The 17094-nt window shown below is 48.3% G+C and overlaps 1 protein-coding gene across 1 annotated transcript in view; it reads left to right on the forward strand.

Annotated features, from left to right (window-relative positions):
• The window catches only part of GTF3C1 (general transcription factor IIIC subunit 1), a 79505-nt gene that overhangs the window by 4188 nt on the left and 58223 nt on the right, over positions 1–17094 (forward strand). The window contains 6 exon segments of the mRNA XM_045286128.1: positions 2968–3177; positions 11897–11916; positions 11919–12031; positions 12033–12073; positions 12673–12816; positions 12948–13044. Of these exon segments, the coding sequence (XP_045142063.1) occupies positions 2968–3177; positions 11897–11916; positions 11919–12031; positions 12033–12073; positions 12673–12816; positions 12948–13044 (625 nt within the window).

Genomic DNA, 17094 nt, shown 5'->3' on the forward strand with positions numbered 1-17094 from the left:
GGGATGTTTTCGTGATGCACATTTTCTTTGCATAAAACTCTCTCTTATACGTGAGTTGCTGTGGATTTGTTTCTCCAAAGTACCAAGACTAATACACTAGTCTAATAGAATCGGGGTCATGATAGTGGGGGGAAGAAAGCATTAAAGAACTAGAGGAAAGTTGTATGTTTCATTGGTGCTATAATGCACCCTGACTGGCTTGTCTCTTCCTTGTGACCCTTTTGTAAGGGGATGTCCAGTTGCCTGCAGATGGGCTTTGGGTCTCCACACTGCACTCCCCCTCATTCACAATGATATGATTTTTTTGGTCTGCATTTTTGATGTCTGATACCTGCTCCCATCGGCACCTCATGATCACACAGTCTGGTTTGCTTCTTCCCTGTGGGCTTTGTTGCTTCTGAGTTAGATGGCCGCTTGTTTATCTTCAAGCCTTTAAGACCCCCAGACACTATATCTTTTGATAGCCAGACACCATCAGCTTTCTTCACCACATTTGCTTACGCACCCACTTTGTCTTCAGTGTTCATGTTGGGAAGGTGAGCATCATGGAATGCCAGGTTAAAAGAACAAAGTGTTCTTGTGTTGAGGGAGTTCTTGAGTAGAGGCCCCATGTCCATCTGCTACCTTAATATTGAACCTATAAATATATGTACATAAATCTATTTTGCCATCATTATATGTAAATATATTTACATATGTACTTGCCTGTATGTAGACTTCTGTAAGTGCCCTTTGCTTTCTAAGTTCTTTCTTCTGTTTCCTTTTATTTTCCTCTTGTCCCAGTATCCTGTTTGGCCTTCATTCGGGTGTCAGTAATTCTTCTCAGTCAGTAGCATTGCCCTTGATCAAGCCCCACCGGGCATCCTATGCCCTCCTCGCCATCAATTTTAGACCACTTGCTGTTCCTTTGTCCCTGGGTTTGCTAATACCCTCTTCCTTTCCCCTACCTCCCCGTCTCCCGTGTCCCCCCTAGAACCATCGGTCCCATAGTTTTCTCCTCTGGATTGTTTATCCCGCCTATCTTATCTAGATAGACATGCAGAGACAATCATAAGCACAAAATCAAGAGAGAGCAAAATCAAACAACAACGAAAACAAAACAACAAAAACATAACCAAAAAAAAAGAAAGGCCTATAAAAGGTTTCAGGTCTGTTTGTGGACCTTTAGGAGTGTTTTCTGGTCTAGTCTGACGGGGTTCCACGCCCTGGCCCCAAAGTCTGTTTTTGGTATTCCCTGGGAAGTTCATTGCTTTGCACCCTTTGTTGCTCTGTTGCATGCCCTTAGCGTTTCGCTCCAGTGTGGTGAGGTCAGTGTGGCGGGCACAATTTCTACACTGTGTCTCCAGTGTTGTTCCTGGAGGCACTGTGGGTCAGTGAGGGTCGTCATGTCTCATGGCAGGGCCGGCCCTATGGTCCTCTCTGTGCATTGGCTGCTCTGAGCAGGAATATCATCCTCGGGGCTTGGTGGGCCAGGATGTGCTCCGCTCTCACTCCCTTCCTCTTTGTTTGCTCCAATGTGCTCTGATAAGAAGTGCCCCTCTCCCTGAGCTTTAGCTTCAGTGCTGACCTCTGAAGTGAATTATTCTTGGGGGAGAGGTGGTGTCCACATATTTGGGATTGGGCCGTCCCCGCCGACCTCTCTGTTGATTCCCTGCTTCTTGCCGGTGTGTTGCATTCACGTCTTGGCACACCAGGTGAAGTCTGGTCCCTCTTTCCCTCTTCTGTGGAGATGTAAACCACACTCTCCCATTGGGTGAGTTAGTGCCTAGTTTCCCCAATACTCATGTCTTTCTTTCTTTATTTTTAAATCATTTTATTAGGGGCTCATATAACTCTTATCACAATCCATACATATATCAATTGTGTAAAGCACATTTGTACATTCATTGCCTTCATCATTCTCAAAACATTTGCTCTCCACTTAAGCCCCTGGCATCAGCTCCTCATTTTTCCCCCTCCTTCCCTGCTCCCCCCTGCCTCATGAACCTTTGATAATTTATAAATGATTATTATGGATGTCTTTTTTCTTTCTTTCTTTTCCCCTCCATTTTAGTTGGTTGCCATATGTATCCCTGGATTGGGTTTGAATCACAAACAATTTAAAACTTAAGATGCACTCTACACTAATCGCCTCATTAATATGACAAAGAAAGCGCATTCTCAAATGGGATTATAGTTAAGCGTGTTTTAAAAAAACCAAACTGCTGCCATGAGTCAATTCTAACTCATGGTGACCCTATAGGGCAGGGTAGGACTGACCCACCTGGGTTTCCTAGAGACCGAAGAAAGCCTCATGCGCAATACACACACACACACACACACACACACACACACACACACACCACTCAGCCCCCAACCCAAGTGCAGCTGGTGGTTCCGAACTGCTAACCTTGAGGTTAGCAATCCAAAGCCACTCATAGAGGCTAGGATTTACAATGCATAATTTGAGGTTGGTGGAGAGAGGGGCATCATTTAACCCAGAAGCAAACTAAAAGGGCTGTGATTTGGGGTCACCAGGATGACTGACGAGGCCTGGTAGCATACTGGATTAAGCGTTGAACTGCCAACCACAAGTTCAGCTATTCAAGTCTACCAGGCACTCCCTGAGAGAAAGGTGAGGCTGTCTTCTCCCTTAAAGATTTACCATCTTGGAGACCTCGGTGAACAACTCCGCCCTGTCATATAGGGTTGCTGTGGGGTCAATAGCAATGGGCTGGGCTTTGAAGTTTTTGTAAGAGCATTCGTCCCAGTATCCAGCTTCTGGGGTGAGTTTTTTTTTTGGTGGGGGGGTGTCCCGGGAAGGTCTGCATCATCTGGGATAGCATTGCAGGAGCCCGTCTGTCAAGGTTCTTCATTTGGAAAGCAGTCAGCCCCAGTGGTCTGCTTACTTCCCCTTTCTGTGCTGGAGGCCCTGCGAGCCCTGTCTCTGAAGCTGAGTGGTGGTCTTGTGTTTGTTTTCCTCTCTAGGTATGAAGAAATTGACTTAGAAACCGGAATTCTGGAGTCCAAGAGGGACCCGGTCCCTTTAGAGGACGTCTACCCCATTCATATGATTTTAGAGGACAAGGATGGCATCCAGGGCTCCTGCCGATACTTCAAGGAGAGGAAAAACATTACCAATGAAATCCGGACCAAGTCGTTGCAGCCTCACTGTACGATGGTGGAAGCCTTCGGCAGGTAACAGATTCACCCCGGGTGGGGACTCAGGGCTTTTCTGGCTTTTGAAGTCTGGGTGGTGGTCATTGCTGCATCTGGCCCACAGCCTCGATGTTGGTCGGATTGCATCAGCCACCGAACTGCGCCCTTCTCTTCCTGTGCCACCTCCCCTCCTCTGGAGAACCTTCCAGTGTGTGGGATGCTTGAGGTGGGGGGAGTCACTTCTCTGGCGCCATCTCCTTTGCCCTCAGCCCCACCCTCATTTCCTTCCAGCTGGTGTTCCTGAGAAGCCGCTGCTGTGGTCAGCTCAACTCAGGACGACTCCGTGTGTTACAGAGTCGAACTCGAACTGCTCCATAGGATGTTCTTGCCTGTGATCTCTATAGGAGCAGGTCACCGGGTCTTTTTACTACAGAGCCACTGGGTAGATTTGAACTGACACACTTTGGTTTAGCGGCCAGTTGCAAGCTTCTTGTGTCACGCATGCTTCTGTAGAGAGAAGTGACCAGTTGTCACCTCCCCTAATGTCCACGTTCTTCCTCAGCTAGCCGACTTTTCCGTATTTTCACACCCTGGTGGGGTACTGGGCTATGTGTTGGGCTGCTAACGGCAAGGTGAACAGTTCAAGACTACCAGCTGCTCCTCTGGAGAAAGATGAGGCTTTCTGTTCCCATGACGATGTATAGTCTCAGAAATCCACTGGGGCTGTTCTACCCCGTCCTATAGGTTTGTTGTGAGTCAGAATCGACTTAATGACAGTGAGTATTGTGAATTAGGTGGGGCTTTTTCAGATCATTTTTTTATTCAGCAATTTAAACAACTTATCAAACCCCCCCAATAACTTGCCCGATCCCACCCTCTCCCAACTTCCCCACTTTCTTCTCTGTTATTTCTTACTCCGGTAGAGTGGTATCTTGCCCTTGACCTAGACACCGGTCTGCCCTCCAGCCTAATGCTTTCCCTTCCCTCTCACTCCAAGGAACCAGCAAAGTCTGTTTCTTATGGCAGGGAAATCCTTTGTCTTGATTTTTTTCTTTTTGTAACAATGTCCGCATTTAATATTTGACCTTTTGTGATTGACTCACATCACTCAGTATAATGCCTTCCAAATCCACCCATATTGTGAGGAATGTCACAATAGTGAATAAGAAAGGCGATAAAGAGCGTTACTTCGTAACAAGGTGTAGTGTTCCTTTTTGTGTGTGTGCCAGAGCGTATTGACCATTCTTAACACTGACGGCATTGAGGTTCTTTCCCTCTTCACGCTATTGTGAACTGTGCTGCGATATACGTGGTATGTATCCGTGCGACGGCTCTGAATTCTCTAGGATCCATACCAAGTCGAGGGATTGCTTTGTCAAACGGCATTTCCTCCTCGGTTGTCTGAGGAGGTGCCATGCCGCTTTCCACAGGGATGGCAGTTTTACAGTGCCCCCAGCAGTGTATGGAGGTGGGTTCCCATCTCGCCGCACCCTCTCTAGCATTCATGGTTCTGTTTTGTAGAATGTTGCTCTCAGTACCAGCGTGAGGCGGTACCGCATCATTGTTCTGATTTGTGTCATCTCTCAGAGGACTAGTGATCACGAGCATTTCTTCAGGTCTGTTAGTTACCTGGATTTCTTCTTTGGTAAACTGTGTGTTCATGTTCTCTGCCAATTTTTTAATTGGCTTATTCCTCTTTTCCTTGTGTGCTTTTTATAAATTTTAGAGATTATCCCCTGTCTGGCATATCATTGCCGATTTGTTTTTCCCAGTCAGTGCGTTTTCTTTGTACTCTTAATGACGTCTTTGGATGCATATAAAGTGACTTATTTTGAGGAGGTCCTAGTTAACTATTTTGACTTCTGCGTGTGTATTTTTCATTGTGTTTGGCACTGTGTTTATGCTGTGTCTTAAGGCCCTCGAGTTTGCCCCTGTTTTCCCTAGGATATACATTTTAGTTCTTCAATCCCTCTTGAGTTTGTTTTTATAGAGAGAGTGAGGTATGGGTCCTATTTTATTCTTCTACACATGGAAATCCAATTTTGCCAGCACGGTTTGTTGAAAAACTCCCTTTCCCATTTACTGTATTTTGACCCTTTGTGGGTGGACGGATTTACTTTGGGTTCTCTGTTCTGGTCCATTGGTCTATATAGCTATCATTGTACCAGTACCAACCTGTCTTCACTGCTGGGGTTTTGAGGTTGGGAAATGAGAGGTTTCTACTTAGCTCTTTTTAAGTCATGTTTACTTTCCTTAGCCTGGCTCTTTTTCCATATACTCAATGAGTAGTTCCTCCATTTCATCCAAGAACGATTCTGAAATCTGGATCAGAATTGCAATACATTTATAGATTGCAATACATTTATAGATTGCTTTGTGTCGTATTGACATGTTCACAGTGTTATATCTTCCTATCCACGAACTTGGAGTATTCTTCTATTTATGAAGCTCTCTCTTGGTTTCTTTTAGTAATGGTTTGTAGTTTTCTTTATACAAGTCTTTCATTCTCTGGTTAGGTTTATCCTTAAGTATTTCATCTTTTGTATGGCTATTGTAAATTATATTGGTTTCCTTTAAAGAGCTCTTAGTGTACAAGAATCCAATTCATTTTTTTTTTTATGTTGATCTTGTACCTTACTACATTGCCAAAGATTTCAATTATTTCCAACAATTTTTCTTGTTGAATTTTTGGTGTTTATTACACAAAGAATTATACCATCTGAAAATAAAGAGTGTTCTATTTCTTTGTCAATTTGCATGCCTTTGGTTTCTTTTTGTTGGCTAGTAGCTCTGGCTAAGACTTCCAGCACGATAGTGAATAAGAATGGTGATAAAGAGCATTTTTGTGTGTTTCTTCCCCATCTCCTTCTTCGTCACTTCTGAAGGCTAGCCTACCTCTCCCCATCGTTCTCTACTTTTCCCAGCCTATTGGTACGTTCTTCTCAGCGCGCGAGCGGGACTCACAGAATTTAACAAGACCTTCTCTTGACCTGGTGTCCTTATAACTATAGCTATGCAGCCATGCTTCGCGCGTGAGAAATGACTACGTTCACTCTCTGTCTCTTCACCATCCCTTCACTTCCCAGCCCACTACAATTCTAATTCTTGAGTTTGAAGTTGCAACCCTGGACCTAGATCATAAATTGCCCAACGTGGCATACCGTAGACATTTAGACTTCAGGTGACCTTCTGAGTAATCCATACTGAGCACTAGTCTCTGGCCTTCATCAGTAAGTGTTTCGAGTCCTCTACTCCTTCAGCAAGCAAAGGTATGGCACCTGCATATCTCAGGTTGTAAGAGTGTTCCTCCAATCCCTTTATATTGTCCAAGAGGTAGCTATTCAAACAAAACAAGGGGATGTTGTGTGATTTAAAATCAAGTTTCATGTCAGGCTCACATCCTTTTACCCTGTCTATTCAGTCTGTATGCTGAACACATTGAGAAGCTGGACTGTCTAAAGAATGTGGACCAGGATTGGAGGAACGCTCGTTGCCAGGTGCCGTGGAACAACAAAGCGTGTTCCTCCAATCCTGGCGCACCGTTGTTTATACAGTCCAGCTTCTCAGGTGATTTGTTCAGTACACAGATTGAATAAATATAAGGGTAAGAGGATGTGAGTCTGATGTGAAACTTTACACATTAGCCCTTTGTTTTGTTTGAATTTCCACCTCTTGCACTTTGTACATGTTCTGCATGAGCACAGGTAAATGTACTGGAGTTCCCAGTCTCTCCATGTTACCCATCGTTTGTTGGGATTCAGCCGTCAAATGTTTTTGTGTAGTCGATAAAACGCAGGTAAACATTCTGGTATTCCTTGGTTTTGGCTAAGGTTGGTCTGACATCCGTGATATTCCTTAACCGGTGCCCTCCTCTGAACCTGACTTGACTTTCTGGAAGTTCATGATCAATGTACTGCTGCATCTGTTTTTGAATTGTCTTCAAAGGTTTACGTGCATATGATATTAGTGAAACCAAAACCACTGCCATTGACTCAATGCTGTCTCATACCAGCCGTATAGGGCAGGGCAGAACTGCCCCTGTGAGCTTTAGACTGTAGCTGTATATTGGAGTCGAAAGCCCCGTTTTTCTCCCTCGGAGCAAGTGTAGGTTTTGAACTGCTGACCTTGCAGTTAGCAGCCTCCAAGCCTAAGCACTGCACCACCAAGGCTCCTTGTAGCTGTCTATGGAAATAGAAAGCCCTGTCTTTCTCCCACGGAGCAGGTGATGGTTTCAAATTATTGACCCTGCAGTTAGCCCAGTTCGTAACCACTACACCACCAGGCTTCGATGTTAATGATATTGTTCAATCATTTCTGCATTCCATTGTCGGATTACTTTTCTTAAAATGCTCGCGCAGTTATACCTTTCTGTGGCCGTCACTTGGCCAGGTAGCTGTCTTCCAACTTTCCTATAATTAAAAGTTAGTTTATAGTGCTGTTCAAATCCTCTATTTCCATATTGATCTTCTATGTAGATAGCCTTTCCATTATTTAAAGTGGTATATTGAAGTCTCCAACTATTATTGCCAAGTTATTTAATTATTTCTTGGATTGGGTCCGTGCTTGCTCCATATATTTTGGGACTCAGTTATTAGGTGTAGGTAGAGTTGAAATGGATGAGTTGACACCGTAGCTGCAGTAATGGGCCCCAAACTAACCACGCGAGGACGGTGCATGTCGGGGCAGCATTTCCTTCTGCTGTTCTCGGAGTCCCGCTGGGTCGGAACCGATTCCATGGGACAGGCGCAGTAGAGGAGCCCTGGTGACACCGTGCTTGCCTGCTGACAAAGGTCAGTGGTTAGAGGCCACCGGCTGTTCCACAGGAAAAAGCCGTGGCAGTCTGTTTCCACACCAGCCTCGGAAACTGTGCAGGGCAGTTTCCTCTGCCCTCCAGGCTCTCTGACTCGCGTGAACGAGATTTGGGTGTGAGTTCACAGTTACCTTACATCTTCTTGAGTGGACCCCTTGTTACTGTGTAACGCTCTTCTTTGGGTCCTGTAACAATTTTCTACTTGTTCTTTTTGTACCTGGCAGTAATATAGTTGCACCAACAAATTCTTTTGGTTACTGTTTGCCAGACTGCTTCGTTCTATATTTCACTCCCAACCTGCTTGTGTATTTTGATCTACAGTGAGTCTCCTGGTGACAGTGCCTGATTAACGTTTTTGTTGTATTTTTTAAAAATCTGTTCTGCTAACCTCTGCCTTCTTATTGGAGATTTAATCCATTTACATTTAAGGGACTTGTGAATAAGTCTTCGCCATTTTGCACTGTTCTGTGTGTCTTACATGTGTTTTTACCCTCCCCAACTTCACTTCAAAGGACCATTTTGGGTGTCCCTCTTCAAACACACAGGTCTGTCTGTTCTTCTGGAAGTCCATAGCATTTTCTGTATTCTTCTCCGACACCATCGTTCAGATGCATCAATTCAAATGTGGTCTTCACATTCCATCTCCGCTTTCACACCGCATGTGAGGCGATTGAGAATGCCACTGCTTGGGTCAAGTGAGCCTTGTCCTCAAAGACTCCCGCCCTTCAACATTTTAAAGAGGCCTTGCGCAGCCGATTTGCCCATGCTGTGCACCCTCCGATTTCTTGGCTGCTGCTTCCACGAGCTCTCTTTGTGGATCCAAGCAAAGTGAGATCCTTGGCAACTCCGTTTACCACTGTGTTGTCCATTGGTATCGTTTCGAGGATTTGGGGTTTCTTTATAATGAATCAGAATCGTAGGCCATGTCCTTGATCTCAGTATGTGCTTCGAGCCCATGCTGTCAGCATGCAAGGTTGTGTCGTCTGCATGGCGAGGGTTGATAATGGCCTCCCTCCGATACTGATACTGCGTTCCTCTTCACGGAGCCATTGGTTGTTCAAATATTTTTTCCTGCCTCCTACCATCTCTTCTTGGACTTCTATAATGTGGGTGCTGGCCCACCTAAAGGTGTCCCAAGCTTTTTTTTTTTAATCGTTTTATTGGGGGCTTGTACAACTCTTATCACAATCCATACATGCAGCCATTGTGTCAAGCACATTTGTACACTTGTTGCCATCCTCATTTTCAAAACGTTTTCTTCCTACTTGAGCCCTTGGTATCAGCTCCTCATTTTTACCCCTCCCTCCCCGTCCCTCCACTCCCTCCCTTATGAACCCTTGATAATTTATAAATTATTATTATTTTTTTCCATGTCTTGCACTAGTCCAATGTCTCCCTTTACCCCCTTATCCACTGTCCATCCCCCCGGGAGGGGGTTATATGTAGATCATTGTGATCGGTTCTACCTTTCTCTCCCCACCTTCCCCTTACCCTCCTGGTATGGCTACTCTCAATATTGGTCCCGGGGAGTTTATCTGTCCTGGATTCCCTGTGTTTCCAGTTCTTATCTGCACCAATGTACATGCTCTGGTATAGCCAGATTTGTAAGGTAGAATTGGGGTCATAATAGTGGGGGTGAGGAAGTATTAAAGAAGTAGAGGAAAGTTGTATGTTTCTTCAGTGCTGTACTGCACCCTGACTGGTCTGTCTTCTCCCCACGACCCTTCTGTAGGGGGATGTCCAGTTGCCTACAGATTGGTTTTGGGCCTCCACTCCACACTCCACCTCCCCCCGCCCCCATTCACATTGACATGATTTTTTGTTCTGGGTCTTAGATGCCTGATACCTGATCCCATCGACACCTCGTGATCACACAGGCTGGTTTGCTTCTTTCACGTGGGCTTTGTTGCTTCTCAGCCAGATGGCCGCTTGTTTATCGTCAAGCTTTTGAGACCCCAGACACTATATCTTTTGATAGCCGGGCACCATCAGCTTTCTTCGCCACATTTGGTTATGCACATGTTTGTCTTGGCGAGCATCTCAGAATGCCAGCTTATTAGAACAAAGTGTTCTTGTGTTGAGGGAGCACTTGAGTGGAGGCTATTTTGGTCTTTTCTATATAATTTCTATCTCTCTAGTAGCATTCTTGGAAACTCACAGGGGCACGAATAGCCTGTCCGGTACGGTCGCTATATGCCGGCATCAACTGGCAGTGACAGTAAGTGGTATCTCATTATGATTCTTTTTCCGGGTTTGTTTTTATCCTTTGTCTGTGCTTTCTTTAGTTCTCCAAATATATTGAGTGGTATTTTAAAATCTTGGTTGAGTTCATCCATTTTGGGTTTCCTCAGGGATCACTTCAGTTGCTTACTTTGTCCGACTGAATTCTTTCTTTCCTGTCTCTGTATGCTTTGAATTTGTTGGTTGTTGCTGAAAGCTAGACATTTAAATATTATAATAACTCTAGACATCAGATTCTCCCTTTGCCTTCCACTTTTGGGGGCTGTGTTGTTTTCAGAGTTACAGCTTTTATAGCAGTCATTGGCTTGGTGGCTTCCCCTGCCTGCTTTGCGATCACCGTCTCCCTGGTTGGTTGTGGTCATCGAAATCTCTGTCTCTTAGATGTCTGTCTTTAGCAGTGTTTTGATAGAGATTGCCACCAACCCCAGGGGAGGAAACAGCAATGCCTTTCCCACTCTTTTCGGATTGGCTCTGTGCTGGGCTATTCCCTCAACACTTGGCTGGACTTGCACTGAGCCAAGGGATCAGTCTTACTGGAAAGCGCAGTCTTCAGTTTTGAGCATGTAAGTGACTATACTCATGCTTTTGGATGCCCTCAAAACTCAGGGTCTCATCCTCAACTGCCATCGAGTCAATTCCAACTGCTAGTGACCCTTCGGATGGGGTAGAAGTGTCCTGTGGGATTCTGAGACTGTACGTCTTTAAGGGCGCAGAGAGCCACGTCTTTCTCTCTTAAAGCAGCTGGTGGTTTTAAACTGCTGGCTTTGCGGTTTGCAGCCCCACATGTAATCTTCTGTTCCACCACGGCTCCAGTGGTTGCATGCCCTACTTTCCCAAAATAGCCCTTCCTGGCTTCTCCTGCCCGTCCTTAGGTGTCTATTATATGTCTCAAGGTCTTTAGTTCCACGGAGCTGCCGGAGGTTACAGCCTGCTGCTTCTCTGCCCTGTGTGAGCTCAGAGGTCCCGGTGTATCTGTCTTTCGGGTGGCCCAGACACACACACACACACACACACACACTCATTTGTGAATAAAGACTGCTCGACTTCCTCCAGACCCCAGGAACCGGTATTCTTCTTTGGGAATGTGGGCTGCCGCCTCTTTCCATGTGCATGTCGAGCGTGGAAGCTGTGCTGCCCTTACCGTGGAGTCACCATGATAGTTCTGACCGGGTGGTTCTGCTGCTTTCTGCTTGGTGCCCGGTGTTGCGTGAGCAGATAGTCCTGGGCGGTTGCATGAACCACCCACTGTCATACCGACGGCACCCACTTCCAAAAAACGCTGGTTGGCTTCCCGCACGGCACTAATGAGCGATGCGGAGCAGCTCCAAGACCCTGAAGACCTGCTTCATTGGGGGACGATGTGAACTTCTCTTGTCGGACAGGGAAAGCTATGACAAAATAATAATTTATAAATTATCAAGGGCTCATGAGGGAGTTGGGAGCGGGGAGGGAAGGGAAAATATGAGGACCTGATGCCGGGGCTTAAGTGGAGAGCAAATGTTTTGAGAATGACGAGGGCAATGAATGTACAAATGTGCTTTACACAATTGATATCTGTATGGATTGTGATAAGAGTTGTATGAGGCCCTAATGAAACGATTAAAAAAAAAAGAATTCTTCTGTAAGATAGAGCTGAAAACATAGCTTCATTATCTGTCTCCAAATCGATTAAACAGATGTCTTCCCGTGGTTGGTTCTGATGTGCAGGTGGGGAAAGAAACTGATCATCGTCGCTTCCCAGGACATGCGGTACCGGGCCCTGATCGGCGCCGAGGGGGACCCTGACCTGAAGCTCCCTGACTTCTCCTATTGCATTTTGGAGCGGTTGGGCAGGTCCAGGTGGGAAGGAGAGCTCCAGCGAGACCTTCACAGCACCGCGTTCAAGTAAGGAGGGTGGACTTCCTGCCCTGCACCAGTTACAGGGGCGTGCCTGCCCTGCACTCCACAAACGGGGCCCCTGGCCTGTCCCTGTGACCTTCTCAGCCCTGCACTGGGGCTTTCTTTATGAAGAGCCCTTTCGATGACCGTTCAGTCTCTCCACAAACCACAATAGCTCTGAGAGGGGGAGGTGGAGCAGGCCACAAGGAATACCAAAGCCTGGTATCCCTGAATTCCCATGAATTGCAGCCCTCCCAGGGAAACTGAGAGGTCTGGCCACCCTAGTTATTGGCCACTACAGATTCAGGTTTGATCAACCTCATCAACCTATAACATTGCCACCCACCCAGCCAACCCTTCCTCCCTGTGCCTGCCCTTGCCTCTGGTCCCCATCACCCATCTTCCCATCCTGGGAGACCCTGGGCTGAGCCCTGGGCTTTTCTTTTGGTGTCCATCGGTCCATTGTTTCCCAGGGATGGGACTCTTGGGTTGGTTAGATAAGAGGTATGTGTCTCCCTGGTGTTTGCATCCAAGGGAGAGATGTCGTACTCTGGGATGGAGGCCATCAGCCCAGTGTCGTGATACATGCACCTTTCCTGGCCCAGGGTCGACGCTGGGAAGCTGCACTATCACAGGAAAATCCTGAACAAGAACGGGCTCATTACGATGCAGTCACACGTGATCCGCTTGCCCACTGGGGCCCAGCAGCACTCGATCCTCCTGCTCCTGAACCGCTTCCACGTGGACAGGTGAGTGCATACCGACGCATGCACGTGTTACCTTTGCGCTGTGCTCCGAAAGCTCGTAGAAACCCAAGCAGCAGGTGGCTGTAGCATCCCAGTGTCTTAGAGAAAGGGGTCCTGCTTTGTGTTTCCCACAGGAGGAGCAAATACGACATCCTCATGGAGAAGCTCTCGGGCGTGCTGAGCACGCGGAATAACCAGATCGAGACCCTAGGAAAGCTGCGGGAAGAACTGGTGAGCCACGCTCGCGGGTGGGGCGGGGTGGGGTCCTGAATGCTCCTCCAACCTCCGCCATGAGTGCCCGGGCCAACGGAGAGGCATGGCAGCCCCCGTTGGGCACCGGAACACGCCGAGCTGAGAAACAGATGGCTTTCCCTTGGTTTTACAGAATGGCAGCAGTGCTCAGTTCTGAAGCCACGTTCTTTTGACTGACTTCTCTGTTCTCGTGAGGTTTCCCGTTGGGTATGCGATCGCAGTTCATAAGGAATTGTAAATCTTGGCATTTAGATTACTTTCATAATCAAACTTGCCATTTCAAACCTGGTAGTCTTACTTACACAGGACTAACAAAGTGACGGTACAGAGAACGGTGGGGAGACCAGCAGTTAGTTATTGGCCAGCTTGGTCTTGGGCCCAGGACTACAGACTTCAGTAGTGTGAGAATGGAGAAGCCGCACGTGGTAGACCAGCTGCACTAGATGCCAGGGAAATGGGGGTAAGAAAGATAGTCCTGAAGGGTCAATGGGGACATGGGAAAGTTTGTGGGTACCAGTAATTCGTTCCAAAACCCCACTGCCAGCAAGTCGATTCTGATTGAGAGCGACCCTACTTAGGATTTCTGAGGCTATAGATCTTTATGAAAGCAGGCAGCCTCATCTTAAGGGGCAGCTGGTGAGTGTGAACTGCCAACCTTGGGGTCAGTGGCTCAGTGTTTACCCAACAGCACCACCAGGGCAATCAGTCCCCAAGAGCCTGAATTACAGCCTGAAAGGAGATGCCCAGTAATCCTCCTCAGGTCTCACCTTACGCTGCTTGGTGGAAGTTCTAATTGCTGGTTTCATTTTGGGCCAGAGGAGGGAGCTGCTTCTCGATTGCTGGGCTGCTTGCATGCCCAAGGCCCTTGAAAGCAGAGATCACAAGCCTACGTTGTGCGGGTCCATTTTGGCATGTACACAGTTAAAAATAAATTCAAGCCAGGATTTTCAAGACTCAAGCTTTTGCACAAAAATTTAGGCTTCCCACTTCCCTTGTGAAAACCAAGTTCTGGCAGGTACGAGCCTGCAGCCTCTCCTGGTGCCTGTTGGCCGGAGTTAGCTGTGCCCCAGCCAGTTCCCATCTCTTGCCACCTCGCAGAGACACCAAGTCAGAGTGAGTGCACCTGGCATTGCATGTGCACGGCGGTGGGGGTGGGGTGGGGGGGGTGGGCAGGAAAGGGCTTTCTGTGTATTGGTCTGTTTCACAAGACGAAGCTGAAAGGTAGGCCCCCTTCAGAGACCCTCCAAGCAGCGAAGGCAGTATCTCCACGCTAACTGAGCGGCTGTCTGGCCACGTGGCTCCTCTCTGTGGTCCTTGTCTGGCTCATGCAGACACGGGAGATTGAAACCCTCACCCTGTGGCGTCACTCGGGGCGGAGGTGGCGGCGTGGGATGAGACTTGGCTGTCGTGGGACTTCCTTCTGCCTCCTCCTCCACCGGGCGCTTCAGTGAGTGCCCACTCCGAGTCACAGCAGCTCTGCTCTGAGATTACGGAAGTCAGTGAGCAGCAGGGGGCTCGCTGGGGCTCAGCAGAGCAGCGGGCCTGTGCAACACCCTGCAGACAGCCTCAGCGGAGGAAGGGGGGGCGCTCTCTTCAGAGCCTCACAGAGAAAGCCGAAGCTGGCAGGTCTTTGAGATGAAGTCTTCCCAAGCAGACAGAAGAGAATTGGCGTCTCAGACAAAGGAGGGCCGTGTAAACAGAGGCATGAGGTCATGAGCGGTCGTAGGGCACTTCCAGAGATGTGTCCCATGTGTAGCCAGGTTGACGTACTTTGGGCGGGGCAGTGGCAAGAGGGGTGACTGCCAAGAAGAGTTGGGCTCCTGTAAAAAAGGTCTGGAGCGTCACATTAGCCTTTAGAGACGGGGTGCGGCCTGTTTCACAGTCCCTGGGTGTGCAAACATCACTAGCATGCTCGGCTGCTAACCAAAAGGCGAGAGGCGCGAGTCTGCTCCGGCCCCTTGGAAGAAAGGCCTGGCCATTTCCTTCTGAGAAACCAGCCGTGAGGACACAGAGCTCTGCTCCGATAGGAATTATAGAGCAGACTGGAGAAAACAGCCCCTTGTAAAGGCCAAGGCCTGGCACCCACCCGAGGGCATCCAGGAACCCAAGCCAAACTCACTGCCATTGAATCCATGCCTGTTCATGCTGTAGGACTGGGTAGAACTGCCCCTGTGAGTTTCTAAGACTGTGACTCTGTGGGAATGGAAAGCCCGGTCTTTCTGCCTCGGAGCGGCTGGTGATTTAAAAAAAACCAGCTTTGATTGGGGGCTCTTACATGCAGCTGGTGGTGTCTAGTTGCTGCCCTTGTGCAGCTCAGCCCCAAGCCGCACTTCACCACCATTTCTCCTTGAGAACATCCGTTAGGGCTCTGGAAAATTCTAGTGCGTGATCTAAATTATAAAAATAAAATGGGGCCACCATGAGTTGGCATTGACTCCCCCAGTGCCTGGTGGCAGTTTATTAGCGGGAAAGTCACAGGAAGAGGGCAGAGAAAGAGGAACTGGTGATCAGAAGAGATTATAGGCAGCATGGTAGGGGCCACCCCACTGTGGCCTTGGCCAGGATGTGGGCCTGCATTTGGAGAAACATTTGGAGTTGAAACTAACAAGCCTTGGTTGAGTATCTAAAGCCAGAACATGGAAGCGAATGAAGAAGAAGGTGTCTTCCGATGAAGCCCCCAGCTTGCGTGGCCTCTGGTGATTGCCGCTCGGGGCAGTAGAACGGGAGTTTGGCCTGGGTTCTCTGGGGAAACACTCCCCGCACCCCTGCCCCACGGTGAAGGCCTTGCCCTGCTCACCGTAGATGTTGAATGAGTGTTTACTGAATGAGCACATGAACGGGGAACATGGAACGAGCAAGGTGCTTGGGTGGGGAGACGAGGCGGGACACATTTGATTTGGAGGGTACGTTGACTACAAGGCTCTTCTGGGGTGTCACTTGGTGACTTCTAGTCTGCAGCTGCAAGCAGAGGTAGCAGGGAGCTGAGCAGGACTTAAGGCGTCATGAGCCTGCGGTATGGTGGTAAAGGGGAGGGGCAGAGAAATAGAGGAAGGTCCTCCAGGAGATGCATGGACACCATGGCTGCAGCAGTGGCCTCCAGCCTAGGAACAATTGTGAGGATGGCGCGGGGCCAGGCAGCGTTTGGTTCTGTTGTGCATCATGTCACTGTGCGTCGGAATTGGCTAGGTGGCCCCTAACACCAACAAAGTTGGTGCTGTGCCTATAGATGCTGCACACCCCCACCCCCGCTTGTACCTTTTCTCGTTCTGCTGGGCAGATTGTGTGACTCCTGCGTGGTGTGCCCCCAGAAGGCAGGACTGCACCGTCCTCTGCAGTGGAGGACCGTATGTTCAGGGCCAGGGTTGGAGGGAGTTGGAGTTTCCAGAGGGTCTTTCCCTGGTGCTGGGGGCACGGCTAGATGAACCAGAGAGCCATTTGCAAAGCATCCTTTGGATGGGCTATCTCTGAGTCATCTGGGTCTTCCTGACGGTCCTGTGTGTTACAGGTGCCAGGTAACCAGAGTGCTGGCTCGTCTGAGACTTTCATACGTGTGGCTGTGGCAGCCCACAGCAGTGACTCCCCCCAGAGTATAAGAGGCAATTCAACAAAGAAGTCTTAGTTGTGAAGGCCTCCTGTTCACTCCATAATTTCTAGCCGTGGTAACTCGGCTCACTAATCCCAAGACACGATGCAAATGCCAGCAGGGGCCCGGAGGGCAGTAGAAGTATAAGAACCAATCTTGATAGCAATACGGATCGAGCAATAGTTAATTCTCCTCCTCACCACTCTATAAGAGAAGAGCAGTGTGGAAATGATGAGAGCTGGCAACTGGCATCCACCGCAGTACCAGAGGATCTCACCAGGCCGGATCCAGCCCAGCCCCCGGAGGGGGAGGAGCCACACCCAGCGCCACCCAGCAGTTGCTCTGAGGAATTGTGGCCCTAGAATTTATTGCCTCTCTGTTTTCTAAGAGAAGCTGAAATACTGTGTGTGTGTGTGTGTGTGTGTGTGTGTGTGTGTGTGTGTGTG

This window comes from Echinops telfairi, unplaced genomic scaffold (assembly GCF_000313985.2).
Source record: "Echinops telfairi isolate 266 unplaced genomic scaffold, ASM31398v2 ScPeMD7_5;HRSCAF=22, whole genome shotgun sequence".
NCBI lineage: Eukaryota > Metazoa > Chordata > Mammalia > Afrosoricida > Tenrecidae > Echinops > Echinops telfairi.